Genomic DNA, 22000 nt, shown 5'->3' on the forward strand with positions numbered 1-22000 from the left:
GTGGTATAAAGACTTTGAATAATATCATATTCTGGCACAATTTTGCTGATTATTGAATTATGAGAGAGTCTTAAAGCTTTCTTTTTTCAAGTTTTCTCTTTTGATTTTAAAATTTTAAAATATCATGGGCATACCTCTAAAATGATTGCCTCTGCAGTTGAAAACATGCTGTGTATATATATTATATACATTTATATATGCAGATATATATACACATTATGCACATTATATGTACATTACAGATGTATATATACACATTCGATGTATATACACATCATATATATGCATTATTTTACAGAAGTATATACACACAGATGTCTATACATTATATGTGCATTATATACATTATAATGTTAGCACACATTATATGCGTTATATAATGTATTATATAACAGAGGTGTATGCATACATTTTAATATATATGTGTGTATGCATATGTTTGACACATGTGCATTGGAATGAATATTTCACTGAAATATACTCATGCCCATTTGTTTATATGTTTTCTGTGACTACTTCTATGCTACATTGGCACAGTGGTTGAGTTGTGACAGAAGCTTATGGACACAAAATCTAAAAATATTTAGCGTCTGCTCCTTTAGCAAAAAAAAAGCTGATTCTTGATATTGTAGCCAATGACTTCAGCTTAAGACAGTGAGGGTGTGGTAAGTTTATGATAACTGAGGTCTTAGAGAACTAAAGAAATCAGTAAATGGATGAACTCTTGCTGTCTTTATAGTAGAGAGGTATTTTTCTAGTTAAATGTGATAATTTTTGGTATGGAAGTAAGTTATAATAGTTTAATTACATTAAAGTGAGCTTTTTCTTAATTCATTAACTTAATATTTTATTTTCTTCAATATTATAATAAACTCCAACTGTAATGGATTTAAATTAAAATCTATAAAGGAATAAATACACAATCTTAAAATGTTCAGTCCAAATAGGAACTACTACCTCTATACATATTAAAATAACTTATTACAGCAATCATCAAAGTGTAAACCTTCATTGTTATTTCAAATGTTATTGTCTTGTTGATTTTATTGTTGTTCTTTTGGTTTGGATTTTCTTGATTTTAAATTTGATTGCTTACTTCACTGATTTTTTTTTTAATTTTATTGAGTTTATTGATACATTGTAGGGATACAGTACAGTTACATTCATTGTTGGGATCATGTACCTTTACATGGCAAGTCTTGATTCTCATTTTTTCCCCTTACCTCTGCCCTCCCTTCATCCCCTCCTCCCCTCCCTATCTACAAACACTTTATTTCCATCTTTTCATTCTCTCACATTTTTTTCTTTTCCCTATTTGATTTTTGAGGATGAGACCTTACTAAGTTGTGACAAGTAAAATGTTAGCATTGAAAGTTTTTATAGAGAAGAGCCTACCACACTGGTAAAATAAGAGAGTAAAGGGCATATTTCAGATAAAAAAATAAAAGAATTGTGAAAAGGTAGATAATGCTATTTTGCTGAGAGTTATATGAGCATTGCAGGAGTCCTAAAAATACCCTTTATAGTGATGCACTGTATCTTAGAAGGCACTAAAGATCATATGAAAACTAGAGAAGAGGGAATTTTAAAGAAATTACCAGCTGCACACCACTGAAACTAAGGCAAATAAAGCACAGTTAACAATTTCCCATTCTTCGTACTTCATAACACCATATTCCAACTCCCGTTTTTCTCATTTATACTTCTGTAGGCCTCAAACATTTCTCTACTCCTTTTCTGCATACATAGACTTCAGCATCTTCCAAATTACATGTCATAACCCTTCTAAATTATCCTAGGTAGAGTTACTTACTAGCCTTTTTATGCTTTCACATTTTATATTCTTTATAAAGAGTCTATATCATATTTATTTGTTTATATAGTTGTTCCATTTTCTTCACTTTTTAATCTTAATACCTTTGATGATGTTTGGCACTTCTGCATTATGCTCAATATACTATTTTTAATAAATTGAGCTTTTGTTCTTAAAATGCTCTTATTTTTCCTCAGAGTCTTAGATTTCTTTTTCAACTGCATAGATAGTAAATGATGATTTCTAGATTTGTTGATTAAACTAATATTTGAGAATATATTCAATATTCTTCTCTTTTGGATTGAGAGATTTTTTTTGTGTGTGTGTGTGTGTTTTGTTCGTTTGTTTTGGTACGGGGGATCGAACTCAGGACTTTGTGCTTGCGAGGCAGCCTCAGCACCACTGAGCTAAATCCCCAGCCCTTATTCTTCTCTTTTGGAGGGGGCCCTTTTTAAAATAAATCATTGACATGTCTTAAAACAGGAGTCCCAGCCAAGAGTATGATTTCTTGCTTGTCCTTCTAATGATGAATACCCTTTACCTCCAACCATGAGGAATATTTGACCAGCAATGGAATTTCTCCACAGTATTTTCACTGGATTGTCACAGTCAGCTATTGCATAAAGTCAGATTTACAGATTTACATAAGAATATGACCATTATTTATTAAAACAGCAACACTGTACCTTTCTGTAGTCCTTGCATTAATGAAAGATAGAAAGGTATACTTCTAATTCACACTGTTTTTCTTGGTATCTAATCTGACTTAGGTAGTAGCCTTTGTAGCAGGGCTTTATTTTTGCATTCCTTTGTTTTTTACAAGAGGAGGAGGTAAAATTCTCAAAGTAGAAACTGATTTCCTCTTCCTATTAATTGTTAAACCAAAACACACAATTTTTTAGGTTTGTTTACAAAAGGAGGAAGTAAAGTTCCCAAAGTACAAAATGATTTCCTGTTCCTATTAATTGTTAAACCAAAACTGCCAATTTTTTAGGTACTTGTTTACTAAACTGTATCCATCCTGTTTTCTATCTGGATTGTACCACATTAAATTTGTCTATGTAATTAATGTTCTCAAGTATTTTTATCTTAGCCACTTATTTATCTGACTTCCTCTATCAAGAATGAGTTCCTAACAATTAAAAGCTCTTAATGAACAGTTTTCCCACTATTATAGTACGTCCTACTTGCAAACTTCCTTTTTACTTAGGCCTTAATATGTATATCACCTGCAATCCACTTCTTTATTTTATTAAGTGGCCCACAAAACTAACTGGAGTTTTGTTGGGGAGGCACATATGCACAGCTCCTTTGGGTCTACTTCTTAACTCAAAACACAGAATATCATCCAGAAATGTCAATTCTATAATCCATCCTTAATATCATGTCCCTCATTTTATAATTTGTTCTAATATCTTCTCTTAACTCTCAAAACCATTTTCAGTCTTTATATTTCTTTGACTTTTTTAACCTAGCCCTTAATTTCCACTTTCACATACCTCTTTAATCTATTCATCCATTCCCCAAGCTATAAAATATTTTCAGTGTTTTCTCTTTGTTCCCTGCTCCCTCTGTATTTTTTGTTTAAAATAATGTTTTTCCCGTGTCTGATAAATACACACTACTACCTTCACCAAAAAAGCTGTCAATGTCATCTAAGTTAGAATTAATGAATACAATCTTTCTCACAATCTTACATTGCCATAATTTTCATATTCAATTACTTATATAGTTCTGTAGTGAATATAAAATGGGCTTCCTAATTAGATGACGTGACTTCAGATCCCAATTTTATCACTTCCTGAATGAAACACTTTGAATTATTCACTGAATTGCTCCATTTTTATCTGTCAAGCAAAGTAATGATAACTAGTTAAGAATTACTAAAAGGACCAAATGAGACAGAATATATAAAAGTGATTTGTCAGTTATAAAGCATATAAAATTTAGATATTATATTTGAATCATAACACAAAGTACTTGAAAAAATATCGATAATAATTTTTTTACTATACATTTTTAAATTCCAACACTATACTTTGCCCTTAAGAAGCCATATTGAATACATCAAATAAGTTATTAATTTCTTGCCAGATGCTAAAGAGATAAACTAACCTTGAGACATACATTTATAATGTATTTTTGTATGTATAGATTGTTAGCATCAATAAATAAGTTGGCTTTCTTAAGCTTGTAATAGTTATTCTAAATCATGTATTTTCAATCGCTCATAGAACTTTGGCTTTCGCCTACTTGTTTTGGTGACATTTTTATTAACACATAGGAAACAAATCCAAACAAACTACACAAGTTTTGAATCTTCCAAAATTGTTTGTGTTCTTGTTGTCAAAGTATGTTCCCCTTTTTTTAGAGGAGTATCCATAGTTTATTCTGTCCAAAGCTAATTAGACAAAATACATAAGTAAAGATGTGAGATTCTATGGAGCTGTAATTACATAGTCTTTTAGAAAATACTGAAAGTAAACAGTATTTATAAATTGCAATTTTGCTATCTTATCAATTGATTGTTGGTCCTTTGTAACAAAGCATTAATGAATCATTTGTTTATATTTTTATGATTAAATGGTAGTATTTCAAAAAAATATGAATGTTCCTTTAAAAAAGTCTTTAAAGTGGGAGATTTTAAGTCTTTTAAAAATTAGTTTAAGAAATGAATATAATTGCATAGTTTTTCAACTGTATTTCAAGATACTATGTATTAAAAGTTAATATGCAGACTATATTGTGAATAATTCTTTATATCAGAAATTTATTGTCTATTTTGATATGCATACATATCTTAATTATGACAGTGCCAGTGGCCTGTTACTCAAGGTTTTGAAATAGTTAAGTGGTCAACAGGTGATAAATGTTCCATTAATCTTTCTGACTTTCTAGCTCCTGAGCATTAGATTTGCTGATGAATCACACCAATTGTCTCTTAAATGAGCTTTTCACATGTGCCTCTTATTTCATTAGTTAACTGTCTTCCCAGAGATCTGATAAAATGGAATACCAGTTCCTTTTTACAGCTTGTTCTGTCTGTACAATAAGGATTGGGTCTTTAGCAAAATAGGAACAAAAGGGTATTTATCTTGTACCTAAAATAAATATACATGCTAGTGTCTACAAGGCATTTGAGACTCTTTACTGAGATCACTTTAAGAAAAAAAGTTTCATTTCAACTTTCTATTTAATGAAAACGAAGACCATGGAAATTTTTAGTAAGAGATACTTTTATTGATTACATTTGCTGTCATTAAAAAACTCTTCATTTTAAAATATTTTAATTTTAAAAGTAATGAAAAATCTTTAGAAATAAATTTTAAATTAGCAAACATCATGATTAATATACTCATCCAGATTACATCTTCCTGTATTTTGGCATTTAAAAAATAGCAATTCTGATCTGCTTTCTTATTATATTTTGTTGTACCGCAGTCATCCTTTTAATTGGAAAAAGGCTTGATGACTCGCTACTGTTTAAACTGTTTATACAATGTTCTGTTACTTTTAGAAGAGGAATACTACTGTGTCAGAGTACAACGAAGGTAAAATGAGCCCATGTACATATAACACTTGACACAGTGCACAGCAGATAGTAATTTTGATAGTAAGAAATCAATGAGTATTTGTGATTATTACATACACATTACTTCAGTTTTTCTGTTATCTGTTCTGACAGTTTAGAAGCATTTTAAAAGCCATGGGGAATTATCTATTTGTAAATTATTTTAAATTGGTCTTTTAGAAAAAAATTAGCAGGTTTTCTAGGATATTTCTTTGCTCCAAGAGACAATCATATAGCAATATATTTTGAGTAAAAGCAGTTTTAACTAGCTTATTAATAATTATCATCCCTCACCTTGTTTAAATGTTTTAAAATGCCTTGATCAATAATAACTGAAACATGAAGCTGTTTTTAGTAATTTTCACATCATCTAAATTAATCAGAATATATTAAATACATTTTAAAAGTATGTTAATGAATGTTCTCATTATTTTAGGAATTCCATTATAAGTATAGTTTTATGTAAGTTTAAGCTACATAATGACATTAGAATAGTGATTTCTGTGGTTGTAACTTCATTTGTCTTAATCTTTCTTTGTTGTAGGCCTTGTCTGTATGAAGTCCAGCACATCCGTGGTTGAGCTTGTTATGCTGCTTTGCTCTCAGGTACAAAAATCTCATTTTCTTGATTACATTAGTCAATAGGAGGTTTTTTGTGTGATTAACAAAATTAATTTACATGTTTATATATACATGCATATATGATGCATACATAATGCATATATAATCTTTAAACTTCCATTTATTATCACAGTGAATAAAATAAATTTCTATACTATATTACCATGTAAATACTATCTTATTCTCCATCTCCTACTTTCTTTGGCTGTCTTCATCGCTTGCATCCTCCCTATCCTTTCGTTGTTCCTTATTGTTTTATCTGCATGTGTGTGTTTGTGCGTATTTGGTACAAATTTACCTGTCTTCCTCAAGTCCCACCTTTTAAAATTTGGAACTTATTACATTGTGTCTTCTTCTACTATATTAGAAGTAATGAAAACTAAAGTTTTTTCATGAAATATTTAAGCAAACTAATACAGTTCATTAATGAATGGTCTTTGAAATGTAGCTTTCCCTTTTTAATGTGTACTTTCTGTATGTCAGTAAATCCTAAAATCTTACTTAATGCTAATCTTTAATAACTAGAATTCGAGATGGAAGTATATTTGTTGGATAATGTTTCTTTTCAACCACTATAAGAAATTAAATAAAGAGTATACACTACAGCAGTGATGGCGAACCTTTTAGAGATGAGTGCCCAAACTGCAACCCATAACCCACGTATTTATCACTAAATACCAACACTGCAATTAAACTTGAAAACTGGGGTTTAGTTTAGAAAAAACAGTTCACACATTAACATCTTTAGTAAAATAACATGGCTGCCATAGGTTTGCCACCACTGCACCATAATATTTCTGATAACCAAAATAGAAATTGAATGGTCTTTCACCAGCTATACCAACAAGTCCCCTACTGTTCCCAGTTATATAAATATTAAATATATTAAAATAAGTAATTATTACATTCATCCTTAGTTTCCTCAACAGTAAAAAACATCTAAGTCATTTAAAGGAATTTGCCTTATGTCTTCCTAAAACCACAGCTAACTCCCAAATAAACAGCAATATGGCTTCAAGTGATGCAATAAAACATCAACTAAAACAAAACAAACAAAAAACTTACCTTTTGATTTCCAGTTTTCAGGTTTACTTTCTTTAAGAATAAGTGTATAAGGAAATCACTAGGTCCTGTTCCATCTTTTTAGTCAAGAAAAATGTTAATATAAAAAGAATTAAAGAAAGCAGCATCCCTGGCAGGAGTTCATCTGCAAAGCGTTTGAAAATTTTGTCACTTAATGATAAAGCCCTGAGTTTGAAGGACATTCTGTGAGATCTTTCTGGACCTCTTATGTTCAAGAAGATCAATGTTTTTTGCCTTAGGATTTTAGAAGAAATAGTTTAGAATTCATTCTTCCTTAGCCCTGGGTTTGATTGCAGTTCAGAGAAATAAAGAGGAATGTAGCATTAGGATCTAGTGTCTTTGATGGCCTCATCATCTAATCATAGGTTTAACATTACTCATTTGCTGGCTCCAGGAATTCCTGCCATTAAGGGCCCTAGAGATGAAACTTTGCCTCAGATATTGATTGAAAGGAAGAGTGAGAAATTTAAGCTGTCTATGCAGTGCACTTTCAGTGTTTCAGTAAAGCAATATTATGACTCTCACTTTGATTTTTAAAATAAGTCATTATACACTGAAAATTTTAAATATTTCTTTTAGCATCATTGATTAAATATGCCTTATTTTAGTTATTTTTAAAAGTATACAAGTAAAACAATAGCTGCATTTGTTTTTTTTATTTTCTGTTAAGCTGAAATACTGCTTTATAGAAAACATTTTTAAACAAAAAATGAAAAATTCACTTCAATCCAATTTGAATGGGTGAAGTTTACTATTTACTGTGAAGTTTAATTTATAAAACTGTCATAATTGGTTGCTCCTTGGATATTTAAAACCTGGATTTTAAGGGCACAGAATAATAGAAATGTTTTTCAAATTTAAGACTGCCAGTTTTCTCTATTATTCAAATTCACAATAATTTATATTGTATTTTCACCTATTAACAAGACAAAAATAACAGTAGCAGACTTCTGAAAAGATTAAATAAATATCATGAATTATGTTATGGAGATTCTTAGCATCACTTACTCAAAAGCAGCATTCTTTTCTAAGGGCCTAATGCATCTCTTCTACAATGGAGATAATCCCTATAGATTTAGCACAGTTCTGTAGCTGTCTTCCTGCCAAGGCAGAAGTCAATCCTGATGAATCTTTAAAGCTGTAGACCCAGGCACTTTTTCTGCTGTACTTTGCATTCAGCCCTTTCAAAGTATTGATAGTTCCATATAATGTTGAAATGCATACTAATAACTAATAAAAATACTAATAACTAATAAAAATTAAATATGTGATAACTTTATTGGTTCTTTCTATATTTTACCACAGTGACAAATAGAAGTAAGTCATTACCCATACCATGATTTAATTGTTGCTTAAAATAACTTTCTAATGCAAGTAGAATTCCAAGTTTGTTTGCTTACAATATACTTTCCCTTCCAAATTTAGATAAGCCATTGAAAGATCAAATTTTGTTGGAGCAAATAAGCTAGAAATTGAGGAAAAAAAAGAGAAAAATGCTATGGTTTTTGCAGTATTTTGTTCTTTGATACACACATTAGATGCTTTTCTTTTTATGTTTTTCATTTTCATTTTGGAAAATTCATGTTAATTCTCTATATTATTAAAGATTTTAGGTTTTCTTTCCTTCTTATCTGAGCTCCTGAACGAAATTACATTTGCTAATAGATTGTGTCCAAAATATGGTCTAAATTTATATGAGATCATATTACAAGTTTCTGAAGGTGCTTGACAAGGATAATTCAATTCATATGGGCAGGCTTTTAAAGGGATATGATATACATTCTACTCCCAACCCTGTCCCCGTGGAATTTCACATCTCTGTGGAAAACGTATTTTAACTTTTAGGAAGATATTGCCATTATCATTATGATTTATTTGTTCTTCCTCAAGTGCTAAAAATAATTTTTAATCGCTTCTCGGCCTTTTGGCTAAGATCAAGTGTAAAAATAATTTTTATTACATTCTGGATAATTAATTCATCTAAATCTTAAGAAACAAAGATAAATGTTAAGAATTAACTTTTTATTATTCATTTGTAATATTTATTAAAATTGTAATTAACAGCATCTTTTAAAAATCGTTTCCTATTATTTTGAAGCAAAATTTACTACACTAAAATAATGGATGTATGTTATATTTGACGAAATCGAGTGCTTAGTCAGTGAGATACAATGTTTCCAACAGGTTCCTCAGTATATCACAATAATACTGTTATCTGTCATAGCTTTGCTTTAGGTTTTACAGTAATCTGTGCTTGAGGTACTTTCTATTTTTCTCTATATAGAGAATAGAAGACATAGTTTGCAAGTAAACTTCTTAAGGTATTATAATAGCTTCCAATTATTTCCAGATTATTTTTCTAGGAAGACTCTATGAGAAATATTCTAGGAGAAAATTGAGTGTTATCCCATAGGATTTCTTCAAGTTGTTATAAATAAAGCTTTGCAGATGTCATATGCATTTTTCTGTGCTTTATCTGTCAATAGAAAATATTTTATAAATTGAGAAACTTTAAGAAAGTCTTTCAGCATTTAAATACTTTGTGACTTGAAGCAATGACTAAACAAACACATGCTTAATAAATCATTTTTATTCTCATTAAAAACTGAAAATATATAAGTAACATAAAAGTCTTAGTTTAGGATCTATGCTTGAAGTTATTAGCGTGAATTATTTTGTGGTTTTGTTTGACTTTATTCCTTTTGAAATACTTCATATACTTAAAGGGATTTTTGTGATTTCACTGATGTGATCAAGGCATAACTCAGGACTTCTAAAGACAACACTTACAAAAGAACCACAACTGAAGAAAAAGCGGACTTCTCTTTTCAAATGATTTGGCTTTTGAACATTTAATTTTTCTCTTTTTTTTTTCCAGTTTAATGCAGTTAAATCAGATGGTACAAAACAGGAAGATATATTTCTTCTTCTCAATTTAATAAAAATAAGATTTAAATATAAAATGCATGCGATGACTATGGAGGCCTGCTAAATAACATTCATTAGTAAATACTCAGTATTACAACAATTTTTGTATGATAATATTACTAATTGTAAGAAAACCAGAAACAAGCTGCATGCTTTTTTCAGGGTCTTTTGAAATATCACAAAATTCTACTTATCATTAAATTATCAAATTATGTCACATTTAACTATATTATTTTTCATAGTAGCCATACTGCTTTCCATTCCCTCCAACAGTGTGTAAAAGTTCCCTTTCTCCATGTCCTCATCAGAACTTGTCCTTTATCTTTTTGATAATGTCTGTGCTTACTTCATTGAGGCAATATCTCATTGTGGTTTTATTTGTATTTCCCTTATAACATATTTTCATATACCTGTTTTCCTTTCCTATGTCTTCTTCTGAGAGATGTCTAAGTTTTTCTTACATTCTGGAAATTATTTTCTCACTCTGTTGATTCTTTTGCTCTGAAATCTTTTAGTTCCAGTTAATGTCATTTGTCTCTTTTTGGTTTTGTTTCCTGTGTCTTTGGTATCTTGTCCAAAAAAAGCCTTTCTGGTTCCAATGTCTTTAAGCATTTCTTCCATACTGACTTTTTCTGCTAGTTACACAGTTTTGGGGTCTTATATAGTGGTACCTCAGTTCATAAATTTAATTTGTTACAGATTTTGAAAATATAGGCCCATTTGTGTTTGTGTGGAAACAGTGGTCACTATCACATTTGTCACTAGATGCAGAGTTTGCAAACAAAAACAAAATTTTGCCAAATGCTTCTGTTTGTGAACTAAGTTTTTTGCAATGAAAAGTGTTTGTGAACCAAAGTACCAGTTGTAAGTCTTTAATTCCTTTTTTCCCAAAGAAATGGTTTAAATTCAACTTTTTTGCAATTTTCTTTGTATTCTCTCTCTCTCTCTCTCTCTCTCTCTCTCTCTCTCTATATATATATATATATATATATATACACACACATATATGTATATAAAATGATCACATTTATCGTAGGGAATTTGTATCTGTACCTACCTAATATATCTTGATTCTTCTTTTTTCCCAGTCCCCTCCCCCTTTAACCTCTTATCCTAAAAGCTTTGTTTCTATTTTTTTCCTTCTATTCTTTTTTTTCTTTTTCTTTTCCTTCCTTTCTCTCTTCCCTCTTCATGGCTTCTCTTACGATTTGAACAATTTCTTTTTGTTTCCCAATATCGGTCATACATTTTGGTCTTTATTTACTCTTTCAGTTCTCAGACCAGATAAACAATGTGATATTTATGCATGTGTATCCAATTCAATATAAAATTGTTTTCCCACATCTTTATTTTCTCATGTTTGTAGTCTTTACACTTGATTTTAGCCAAAAGGCTGAGAAGCAATCATGTTTTCTTTAAATTCTTCAGACATACAGCAATTTAGAAAACTAGTGAAATTAATATGTGTATATTTCATACTATTGCACATTCTTTTGCTTTTTGTAGATCTCTTTTAAGCTAGTTTATTTCAGCATACATTATTTCAATTAGCCATCATGTATCAAGTAGTTTTCTGTGTCCTCATTTTTTTTCAATTGCTAATTTCCTCGCAATAATTTTTTCAATGGTTATATTGTTGTTACTTAAATAATTATATATCACAGGGAGTTGCAAAAGTACTACATAGAATTTCATGTACTCTTCCCTAGGCTTTCTCAATAATAACATCTATGTAATATTAATACAGTGTTACACCCAGGAAATTAGTATTAGTAGAATTCAGTTGTCCAGACTATAGAAGACATTATTCCACTTTTTCTATTTTTACATACATTCTCTTAGATAGTATTAGTTAAATTGAATTTTTCCATATAATAATGCAATAATACTTCAGGTTCCAGTTAATAAATGCTGTTACTTCAGATCTTCCAGTTATTTCAAACTTGTTTCTTTCATGAAGCTTTTTTTAAAACTATATAGTTCTAATCTCTTCATCATTCCCTTAGCATTCTGATGCTGGACAGTAAATAGAGGTTCCTATTTATTTATTTTAATTGATTACTCTTTTACATGATAAAGAGATGGCTTTCTTTGTCTGTTATATTGCAGTTTTCTATAGAATAGACCTCATGTCCAGTATTTCCTTTTTTAATGCATTCTATGCAACAAGTTAATAAAAAATTTCATACAGCATTATCATAAAAATTATCTGACACTTTTTAAAATACTTTAAAAAATCTAAAATGAAATATTACATAACAAGGTGACATAAAAAATTGTAGAGACTCCTGTTTTACTCAGTGCTATGCCATGCACACCAAGTGTCTTACAAGTGTCTAACAGTAAGTCTTAATGACTTTTACTGAGTTATTCATGAAAAGTAACGTACATAGTTGCTAAGATGTTTTGGTTTATTGCATTTATTATGATAAAATATAGATAGATAACAAAAATGTACCATTTTAACCATTTGAAGTGTACAATTCAGGGATGGTAATTATATTGACAGTGTCATGCTACCTAACCACTATTTACTTCTCAAGATTTTCAGCATTCCAAACAAAATCTCTGTAAATATTCAATAATAATTATCCATTTCTTCTCTTCTACTATAACTTTAATCCACTTTCGATGCAAATTTGCCTATTCTGGATATTTCATATTGCCAAATCATGCTTTGTCTTTATGTTTGGTTTATATTAACATAATGTTTACAAGTTCATTTATATTGTAGCATATATCAAAACTTCATTCCCTTTTATACTTGAGTGATATTCCATTGTATATATAGCACCACATTTAGTTAATGTAATAGTCTCTTGATGAAGAGTTGGATTAGTTGCATTGGCTATTGTGAATGATTCTTTGTGAACATTGGTGTGCAGATAAGTTTGAGTCTCTTTTGGTATATACATAACAGTGGACTTGCTAAGTAATGTTGTAATTCTGTATTTAACTTTTTGAGAAATGTTAAAATATTTTCCATACTGGCGTACCATTTTATATTCCCAGAATGTACAATTTTATTTTCTCTGTGTTCTCTCTAATATTTTTTATTTCTATGTTGTTTTGTTTCAATTATAATAATGATTGTGAAGTGCTATCTCATTTTGATTTTTATTTGTGTTTCTCCAATATCTAATGATATAGAACATGTTTTCCGGTGAATATTGGGCATTTTATTCTTATTTTGATCAATTTCTATTACAATACCGTATCAATTTTTAGTTTTTCTTTTTGGTTGTTGCTGTGTTGTATTGTTGTGTGCATATTCTAGAAATTAAACCCTTCTCAGATAATATCATTAGCAAATATTTTGTCCTGTTGTGTAGACTGTCTTTTCACTATTTGTTAGTATCCTTTGCTGTACAAGGTTTTCATTTCAGTGTTGGTCAGTTTAGTTTGTTGTTGCCTTTGTTCCTACCGTCATATTTATGAATCCATCACTAAGTCCATGCTTATGCAGATTTACCTCAAAAGTTTTCATCTAAATTTCTTATGCATTTCCTAAGTTTGAGTTTGATCTATTTTTAATTAACTTTTGTATGTGATATGAGGTAGAGGTGCAACGACTCATCAGTATGTGGACATTTCCTTGCCCATTAAATAATCTTGGATCTTTATTTAAAGTCAGTTGAGCATAGATGCCCTAGTTGATTTTTATGTAAAAAGTAGTTTCTCTGGGGGCAAAAGTAATACTTTTCTACCTATGTAAATTAAAGACTCTAAATTCATATATGCTTATGGAAGATCAATAATGATTTCTTGAATTAGAGAAAAAGTAATTATGTTTTTTTAAAATTTAGAATTTTATAAGATGTTTTAAAATTTTATCTCATGTTATCACTAAGAGAAATGACTATTGAACATTTAATGTGTCTTCTTTGAAAGCATTCTTATATATCAATACAAATTAATTTTCTTTTTATTAATGTGAGCACAAAAGGATATTATAGATTACAGATAATTTTTCAGATTCATACTTTACACAGATATTGTCCACTGGAAATAAAAAGTGTGGATTGAGTATTATTACAAGTTTTCTAATGGCCACATTAAATAAGATTAAAAGTAAAAAGGAGATATTAATTTTAATAAAATATTTTGCTTATTGTAAATATCATTAGAGTACATTATCAATAGAACTGATGATATTTTTTCATTCCTTTTTATTTTATACTATGTGTTCCATACAAGATATCCTATTCTGTATTCAGGACATCTATCAGTTCAAATTTCAAGAGCTTGTAATAGTTAGATGTGGCTAATAGATGTCATATTGGTCAGTACAGCCACACCTCTGTATAATGCAAATAGCTATGCTTTTCTAGTTTTAATGTTAATGTAGTCTAAAATTAGAACAAGCTGTGTAGAAGCCCAGAATTTAGGAGACCATTAAATATCAACTCATTGTTTTACAAAGATGCTTGCACTGAGTTAAAACATATATATAATCTGTAAGTTTCTCTACAACACTAAAATTCAAACATATATTGATATATCTGTTAATACATTTATTGTCATATGGTTATATCTAAATAAATGTGAATATAAAAGTTTGTATTTCTACTTTATTCCAATGAAGTATAATAAGGCCTTGATATTCAAGATTTAATACTGGAAATTCATACAGTTTTTAAGTGGTAACTTAGATCAGTGGCATGGGACAATATATTATTTGGCCAAGTCATGCTTGCCATCATGTGTGCCCTAGGTCTGAGGTGTGGGAATGCATAAGTAAATAGGCCTGGAAAAGAGCAGAGCATCAACAGGTCAGTGTAGTATTGTCACATTCAAATATATGATATTACCTACTCATTCTTAAAAACTGTAGTTTTTATATTTTTTATTGTAGAATATGGTAGAAATTCAGATGATAGTCACAAAATATCATATATACAACAGCTGCATCAGAATGTACTCAAGAAATATTTGGTGTTTATTCTACCTTTAAAATAATTATGAACATTTTTCAAAAAGTGTCTGTGTAGTACCTTAGCAATTCCTAACACTTTTGTGATATATATGAATGCCTTATACAGCTCTTGTTGCTAATAGTATAATTTCTTTTATATTTTATTGTACTTTTCTTGTTACATTTTGAGAAACATCCTACTGTAATACCTGTTCTGAGTCAATAATTATATGACAGAATCACCAAAAATATTGCTAACATACATTAAGAAAAATTAATGTTAAATTAGTCACAGTTCAGATACATAAAAGCTTTTAATAAATATATTCTATTGAACAAGTGTAAAAATATTTTTCATCTTAAATCATAGAAATTAGAGAAAAATAGTTATTACTGTTTTATTTAATACAGACTAGTATAGGATTTTGATTTATTGTTTTTGTTTCAAAATTTCTTGTTTTACCAAACTTTAATTTCAAGAACAGAAATTCTTCGAAGTCAACATCTATTAAATCTTAACACATTCATGACAGGGCTATATTCATATGTCTTGCTGACTGATAGCTTTGATTTAATTTTCTTCATAAAAATACCAATAAAAGTGATTAGGTGCATTTCTCCCATTGGTGGTATGAGCTGTTGAATGGGAGTCTTGCTTGTACCACTGATGGTTCAAGATGGTGGGAACATGTTAAAGTATGCATCTGAATGTGACAAACAGTGATTATTTAAAATGTTGTATATTTGGTATTATTTTCTAATTTAAATTTTTAATTTAAAAAATCACAAATCTTGAAAATCTGTAAAAACTAATTTGTTTTTCTACCTAAAGAGATCTTCAATTCTGAAACATTCCCTCTTTCTTACTTAATAAAGTTAACATTTACAGGCCAGAGATACGTCGCTTAATGGTAGAACGTAAGCTTAGCATGTACAAAACACTGCACAGTCTTCAGCATCAAATAAAGAAATAATGTACAATTATTTTTTGACTTATTATTATTTCTAGGAGAAGTTTTTTCAGTAAGAAATAAATATCCTCAACCACTTAACATACAAATGTGTTTCCTTGTTCAGAAGATATTAAAATAATATGTTGTAAAAATACCATGCCCTAAAATTGCTATGTTGTAAAAGTTTCCTAGCAACTAACCTTATCATATAAATAGTTTGTTCTCCATGTCCGAAAGTTCTGCATCTGTTCCTTCAACCAACCACAGATCAAAAAAATTTGGAAAAAAATTGCAGTTGTACTGAACCTGAAGAAAGATTTTTCATTATTTCCTAAACAATACAAATGTTTACATAGCATTTATATTGCACCTGGTATAAGTAATCTAGCTATCATTCATAATGTATAGATATATATGCATAAATTACATGCAGTTACTATACTATTTTATAAGGGTCTTGAGCACCCATGGACTTTGGTACCCACAAGGATTTTTGAACCAATGTCCTATGGATAATGAGAAATGAAAGTGTGTGTCCTATATGTATTAATGTGACAGAAGATGATCTCTTTAAATATAATATCTAGTAAAGCATCTTTTTTATAATAATCATAGCCTGAATAACATACATTAATTGTGAAGAACTTTTGTGATAAAGTGTGCTGATTTTAACAATTAGTGATTTGCTAAAATTATATGAAACATTATGGTTATCTTCTTATGGTATACTAACTCTTAGTAACAACTAGGTATAATCCCCTATTGCCTAATAATTTTTCCATAATTGACCTTCATATCAGTAATCTTCTCTTTGAGCTGATCATTAATTTTTCAGTTCATATACTTAATTTTCTCTATAAGTTTCTAATAATATATTCATAAAAATAAGAAGTAAAAAATGAAAATGGTTCTTTAAATACTTTTCATTTATATTCATTGGCTTATGTCTTGTCTACACTGAATAATTATTAATTTGTTTGTTTTGTTACATAATACCTTTTTACTTCAGTTTGTGTCCTTATTTAACTCGTTAGCTGCTGCCCAGGTTTATCAGCATGTTATAATGAATATTCACATTGAAAATTTTAAGAAGCAGACCTGCTTTTTTTAGTGACAATTAATGAGATGTAGACATTAAGGATATACAAAATACAAAATCAACCCTGGATTTCCAGAAAATTTAAATTTCAATGTGCCCTCCCACTTTTCCTCATAAAAATTTCCATGTTTTCTCAAAATTTTAAGTTGAACTGAATCTCCAAGGATGTAAAATTAATTGTATACAAAGAATGAGAAATGTGTGTTGAACTGACATCAGTGAGGAGAAACTGATGGAAAAAAATTATGTTCTAGCTCTGAGATTTCTACTGGGTCATCTAACTACCATAAAGTGATTGTGAAGAAAACATAGGGATTCCATTGTCATTCTTTGGAACTTATTTATCTTTAAATTGTTTAGTTTCAAAGGGTCCTTAATGTGAAATCCAGTTCCCTGGAGTAGTCCATCATTTTAAAGAAATTGTATGCATCAACATAGAAGACCTTAAAAATTGTGACAAACTTTCTAAATAGTTGGCATTTCTATGTAGGCATTCAAAACTGAAGTCAAGTATGTTTCCTCATAAAGGGAAAACTTGATGTCTGAGGTTAAATTTATACCTTTTCTTAGAATGTTCATTTTTTCAGTAGCTCTGCGCGTGTGTGTGTGTGTGTGTGTGTGTGTGTGTGTGTGTGTGTGTTTTCTCAAAAGGCAAAAGACTTTCTGGAATGACTTGGAAGATAAGACCTTAAAATGTATTTTCCCACATCATTGTCAAGATCTTGTCTCTGTTAGATATAGTCAGTTATTACCATTGTACTGCCATGTATATCCTCATGAATCCATTAAACTTGTTTTAAACAATTTCTCTAACTCTCTATGTCAAAATTGTAGAGCTTTTGGATCGGAAATAAAGTTTTCTTCCCTGTCTACCTGTATACTGTTTTCTACACTCTGTGTAGTCAGAAGTCAAATCCATCTATATTCTTTTTTGTAAATTCCCTTTCGCTATTATATGTAATTATTGAAACTTGCTCTTAAAACTTCTTGAATTAGTTAATAGTAATATATATTTCACAAATATTTTTAAAATAAAACAAATATATTTCTGTAAAAAAAATTTTATAGACACATCATTAATTTTGTTGGAATTTTGATGTATTAGTGTTATTTTATAAACTAGTACAAGAAAATATGTAGTTGAAGAATTTAGAGAAAAATATACATCATTTTTTATCAAGTGAGTTATGGCAGCTAGCAAGTGAGGTACCTTGAAGCTTGTATATGTGCAGTCTTAAAAGGGAGAAAAGTGACTAAAGTCAGGGCCTCTCAGCACTGACTTTACCCTGAAAGCAGTTGGCCACTTCAGAATAATTCTGGTGCCTGGGCCTTGTGCTTAGAGATTTTTCTGATATAGTTAGTGCTTTGAACAACTCCTCCTGTTGAGTATTGTGTTCAACCAGAATTGAGAACCACAGAATTAAGTGATACCATAGACTTAAAAGGTTAAATTACCTTAATAACCAAAGTACACTGTTCATGTATAGTATTGCCAGATACGTGCTACTTAATACATACAAATAAATAAAATAAGGTCTTTCTATTAAGAAGTTTATGATTTAGTGAGGACATCTTTGTATAAATAACAAAATAACTACAAAACAAATATTCAATTTTAGAGGCAATAGTCTGTGATTAATGAAAGTAACTTTGGGCTGAAGATGCACTGCAGTGATAGGATTAATTTCAGTTTTTGTTTCCAGATTTTTTAACTATTATTTTACATTATTTAAGATTTATTTCTGTGCCAGCATAAATTCTTTGTACAACATTGTCCCTTTGCCTATGAGTAAAGCTTAAGAATTCAAACTATAGATAGTCTGGATAGCCAAAGGAGAAAAATCCCTGAAGTATATTTACAGGGTACTTTCTCTTTCTCATTCCTTTTTTCTTTACACTTATATGTACTTAGGAATCTGATTATTCCCCAATTCTGTGTACTGTGTTTTACCTAATATGTAAAGGAATCAAACTTTTCAAGTATTAATGCATAAAATATCTGTGCTTTTACAACTGTCATTCAGAAATCATTAAGCTTTTATAATCACATTTCATCTTTATATTTCTGGAGGAACATATGCTTTATTTTATGAGACGTATTTGTTGTCCTTTTTTCCCTTTCTCGTTTAGTATTCTTTAAAATTAATAGAAAGTTATAAATTTGTGCTTTCTCCATTGCCTTAAAGATATATATTTGATTAAAATTCACCAGTATAGTAAAATCCCATAGAATGCTATATGCTTAATCCCAGAAAATGGCTACTGAAACTTACATTTAAAAATTTTTGTTTTAGTGCTGCATGAATACTTTAAATCATTGCTTCTGCAGCTTTTCCACTAAGACAACCTGGAATGCAATTGGAAAGAATTAGAGCATAATACAAACTGCAAGGCATGCCACCTTCACAAGTACACACATTTTGTGCACTTTGTAAATTCACGTTTTCTTATATTATTCTAAATGTTACTTATAATTCTGAGTTTCTTTTTATTCCACTCAGGCTCCAAATAGATGATATGTATATCCTGGAACTTCATGTCTCACCTGCCCAGGAGTCAAATATCTCATAGCTTATTTTGTGAACTGAAAACGTTACACCATTTTCTTCAAAAAAGACAACTTGTAACATACTTGTCATCTTATAGTTTGTTAATAGTCATTAATATTTGTAGATCTAGATTTAATAAATTGAAATTTTGCAAATTGGGAATTTTGAGAATATTCTAAAGCTGAATCACTCTTACATGTTACTTACTTTGCCCATTAGATAGGTCAAAATCTATGAAATTGCTCTTTTACTCTCAGCCATGTAACAATATATAACTTAAATTGCATGGCAGAGAAGAAGATATTCATATTTTGAAAGCAAGTATGGAACAGAACCTAGAAATACAGAATATACCAGGCAATGTATTTCTTAAAAAAAAAGAAAAAAAAATATATATATTAGAATTTTTCTGTTTTCATCAGTGTCACTAAACTAGAATTCTGTCACCTTAATGCTGTAGTATGACTACTGTGAAAATTGTAGTATGAATTTCCTTTGGCCTTATTATCACCAAAAATGAATAAAACCTGAATTTTACTTCAAAGATATATTTAATGTCTAATCACATATTATGAAAATGAAATATACAATGAATAAACTGAGGTTTTGGAGAAATAGGAAAAGTGTTATGGTCTTATTACTTATTACCTGACCTTATATCTCTGGTTATAAGAGGTGAATTTATATTTATTTCTGCTTACCAATAGATTACTAATCAGTGATGCTTAATGAATATTAAATTGTTCACACTGTAGCAGGTATTAAAAATTAAAATCTCACTTTCTCTTTAAAGACTCAAACAACACCTCGGAGTTTATAACTTTATGTAAATGAAGTAATATCTATGTTACTTAAATCTAGAGTCCTGCATCAATGCAAACCAAATTAAATTTACATATGAAAAATAAGGGAAAACTTTTCTACCCTTAACTTGTATTATTTTTCTGCTTAGAGAACTGTCCTTAACCCTTTGTAAAACACTCTTTTCTTATGCCTTCCTCACAGTTTTACTCCATGCATCACTTGGAACCAATATCTGTCTTTTTCTTCTCTTTGGTATGGTCTCTTCATCTCAAGAACTTTAAATCTGTCTTTCAACAGGCTGTCCTATTTTTTCACCTTTGATCTTACTACAAAACTTGGGGTAATTGTATTCTACACTTACCTGTCCTTTCAGATCCTGTTCACTAATTAGCCTGATGGCAACAAGCCTTCATTTATGGCATTCCAGTCACCTGTATAAGAGACTTGCTTGTATCATCATCATACCTGACTTCTCTGCCTTCTGGGGAAATTGACAATGTAATCTGTATAAACAAATAGAGTGGTGCATTTTAATGCTTGTATTTTTTTTTAATCTGAAAAACTGTGAGCAAAACATAAGAAAATGACATAGTTCAACTAACACAAAAAAAAATCAGGAAAGTTTTCTTAGGCAAAAGATTTTCATCACCCTATTTTCTTTGCACTGGAAATTTTGAAAGGAGAGCAACTCCATAATTTTAGGCCTTCTGAGAAAGCATTCAACTCTGTTACAAAGCTTTTCAATAAGATTACATTGAACAAATTCAGGAGTTATTTTCCCTGTTCATAAAAAGAAATACACACTACATATACAAATATACATTATATACAAAACAATTCTGAGGGAAAAGAAGCACATATTCATTTTCACATGTCATATTCATGACATTTCTTTTTAATTTTAAATTTTTATTATTTTCAAATTGACAAAATGATGTAACACATGACGTTTCGAGTTATTTATACTGTCTGGAATGACTAATTCTAATTAATGTGTGGATAACCTGTCATTTTTGTGGTAAGAATATTTTACATCTACTCTGAGCATTTTCAAGTATATAATATGATTAAATGTAGTCATCATATCATACAATAGAACTCCAGAACTTATTGCTTTTATCTAACAGGAGTTTTGTATCCTTCAGTCAAAATGTATTCAATCCACCCTACTTCCCACCCCATCCCTGAAAACAACCATTCTAGTCTCCATTTGGTTTTTCACCTTTACACATTTTAAACTTTATTGTAGCATTTAACTCTTAACATACTGCCCTTGCCTACTCCTTAAAAATCAGGGGAAAGTGCTACTTTTCTCAGCATTTTTTCTATTATAGTAATATCACAATTTTGGAGTGTATTACCCTTTCTTGTAAATAGCTTTTATAGCTGACTATTCTTTTTGTTTTGTTTTGTTTTGTTTTTGCCTTAAACAACTCATTCTTGAGTTTTCTCTTGCTCTTTGATTGCTCACTAAATTCTCCCAACCTTTTCAATAGAACTAAAAGTTTATATAGTAGTGTACATGAAGTATTCTCTCAGTTTCTGCTTAACTGTTGTCTTCGTACTTCTGTTCACTATTATTTGAGACTCCTCATAAACTCTCCTGTGTCACTCCATTCCTCCTTTTGACTTTTTTTTTTTTTTTTTTTTTTTTTTTTTTTATT

General features: G+C 29.7%; 1 protein-coding gene and 1 long non-coding RNA gene across 6 annotated transcripts in view; one reads left to right on the forward strand and one right to left on the reverse strand.

The window, feature by feature from the left end:
* LOC117284600 overlaps window positions 1-7383 on the reverse strand; it is a 192835-nt gene extending 185452 nt beyond the window's left edge. For all 3 annotated transcript variants that reach the window (XR_004515690.1, XR_004515691.1, XR_004515692.1), the window contains exon 1: window positions 7071-7383. This is a non-coding gene — a long non-coding RNA (uncharacterized LOC117284600). The remainder of the gene's footprint in view (window positions 1-7070) is intronic.
* Nbea (neurobeachin) overlaps window positions 1-22000 on the forward strand; it is a 680165-nt gene that overhangs the window by 268434 nt on the left and 389731 nt on the right. For all 3 annotated transcript variants that reach the window (XM_010623923.1, XM_010623924.1, XM_010623926.3), the window contains one exon: window positions 5929-5990. In XM_010623923.1, the coding sequence (XP_010622225.1) occupies window positions 5929-5990 (62 nt within the window). The remainder of the gene's footprint in view (window positions 1-5928; window positions 5991-22000) is intronic.

Source organism: Fukomys damarensis, unplaced genomic scaffold (genome assembly GCF_012274545.1).
Source record: "Fukomys damarensis isolate Sample0158 unplaced genomic scaffold, DMR_v1.0_HiC HiC_scaffold_38, whole genome shotgun sequence".
In the NCBI taxonomy this organism is placed as follows: Eukaryota; Metazoa; Chordata; class Mammalia; order Rodentia; family Bathyergidae; genus Fukomys; species Fukomys damarensis.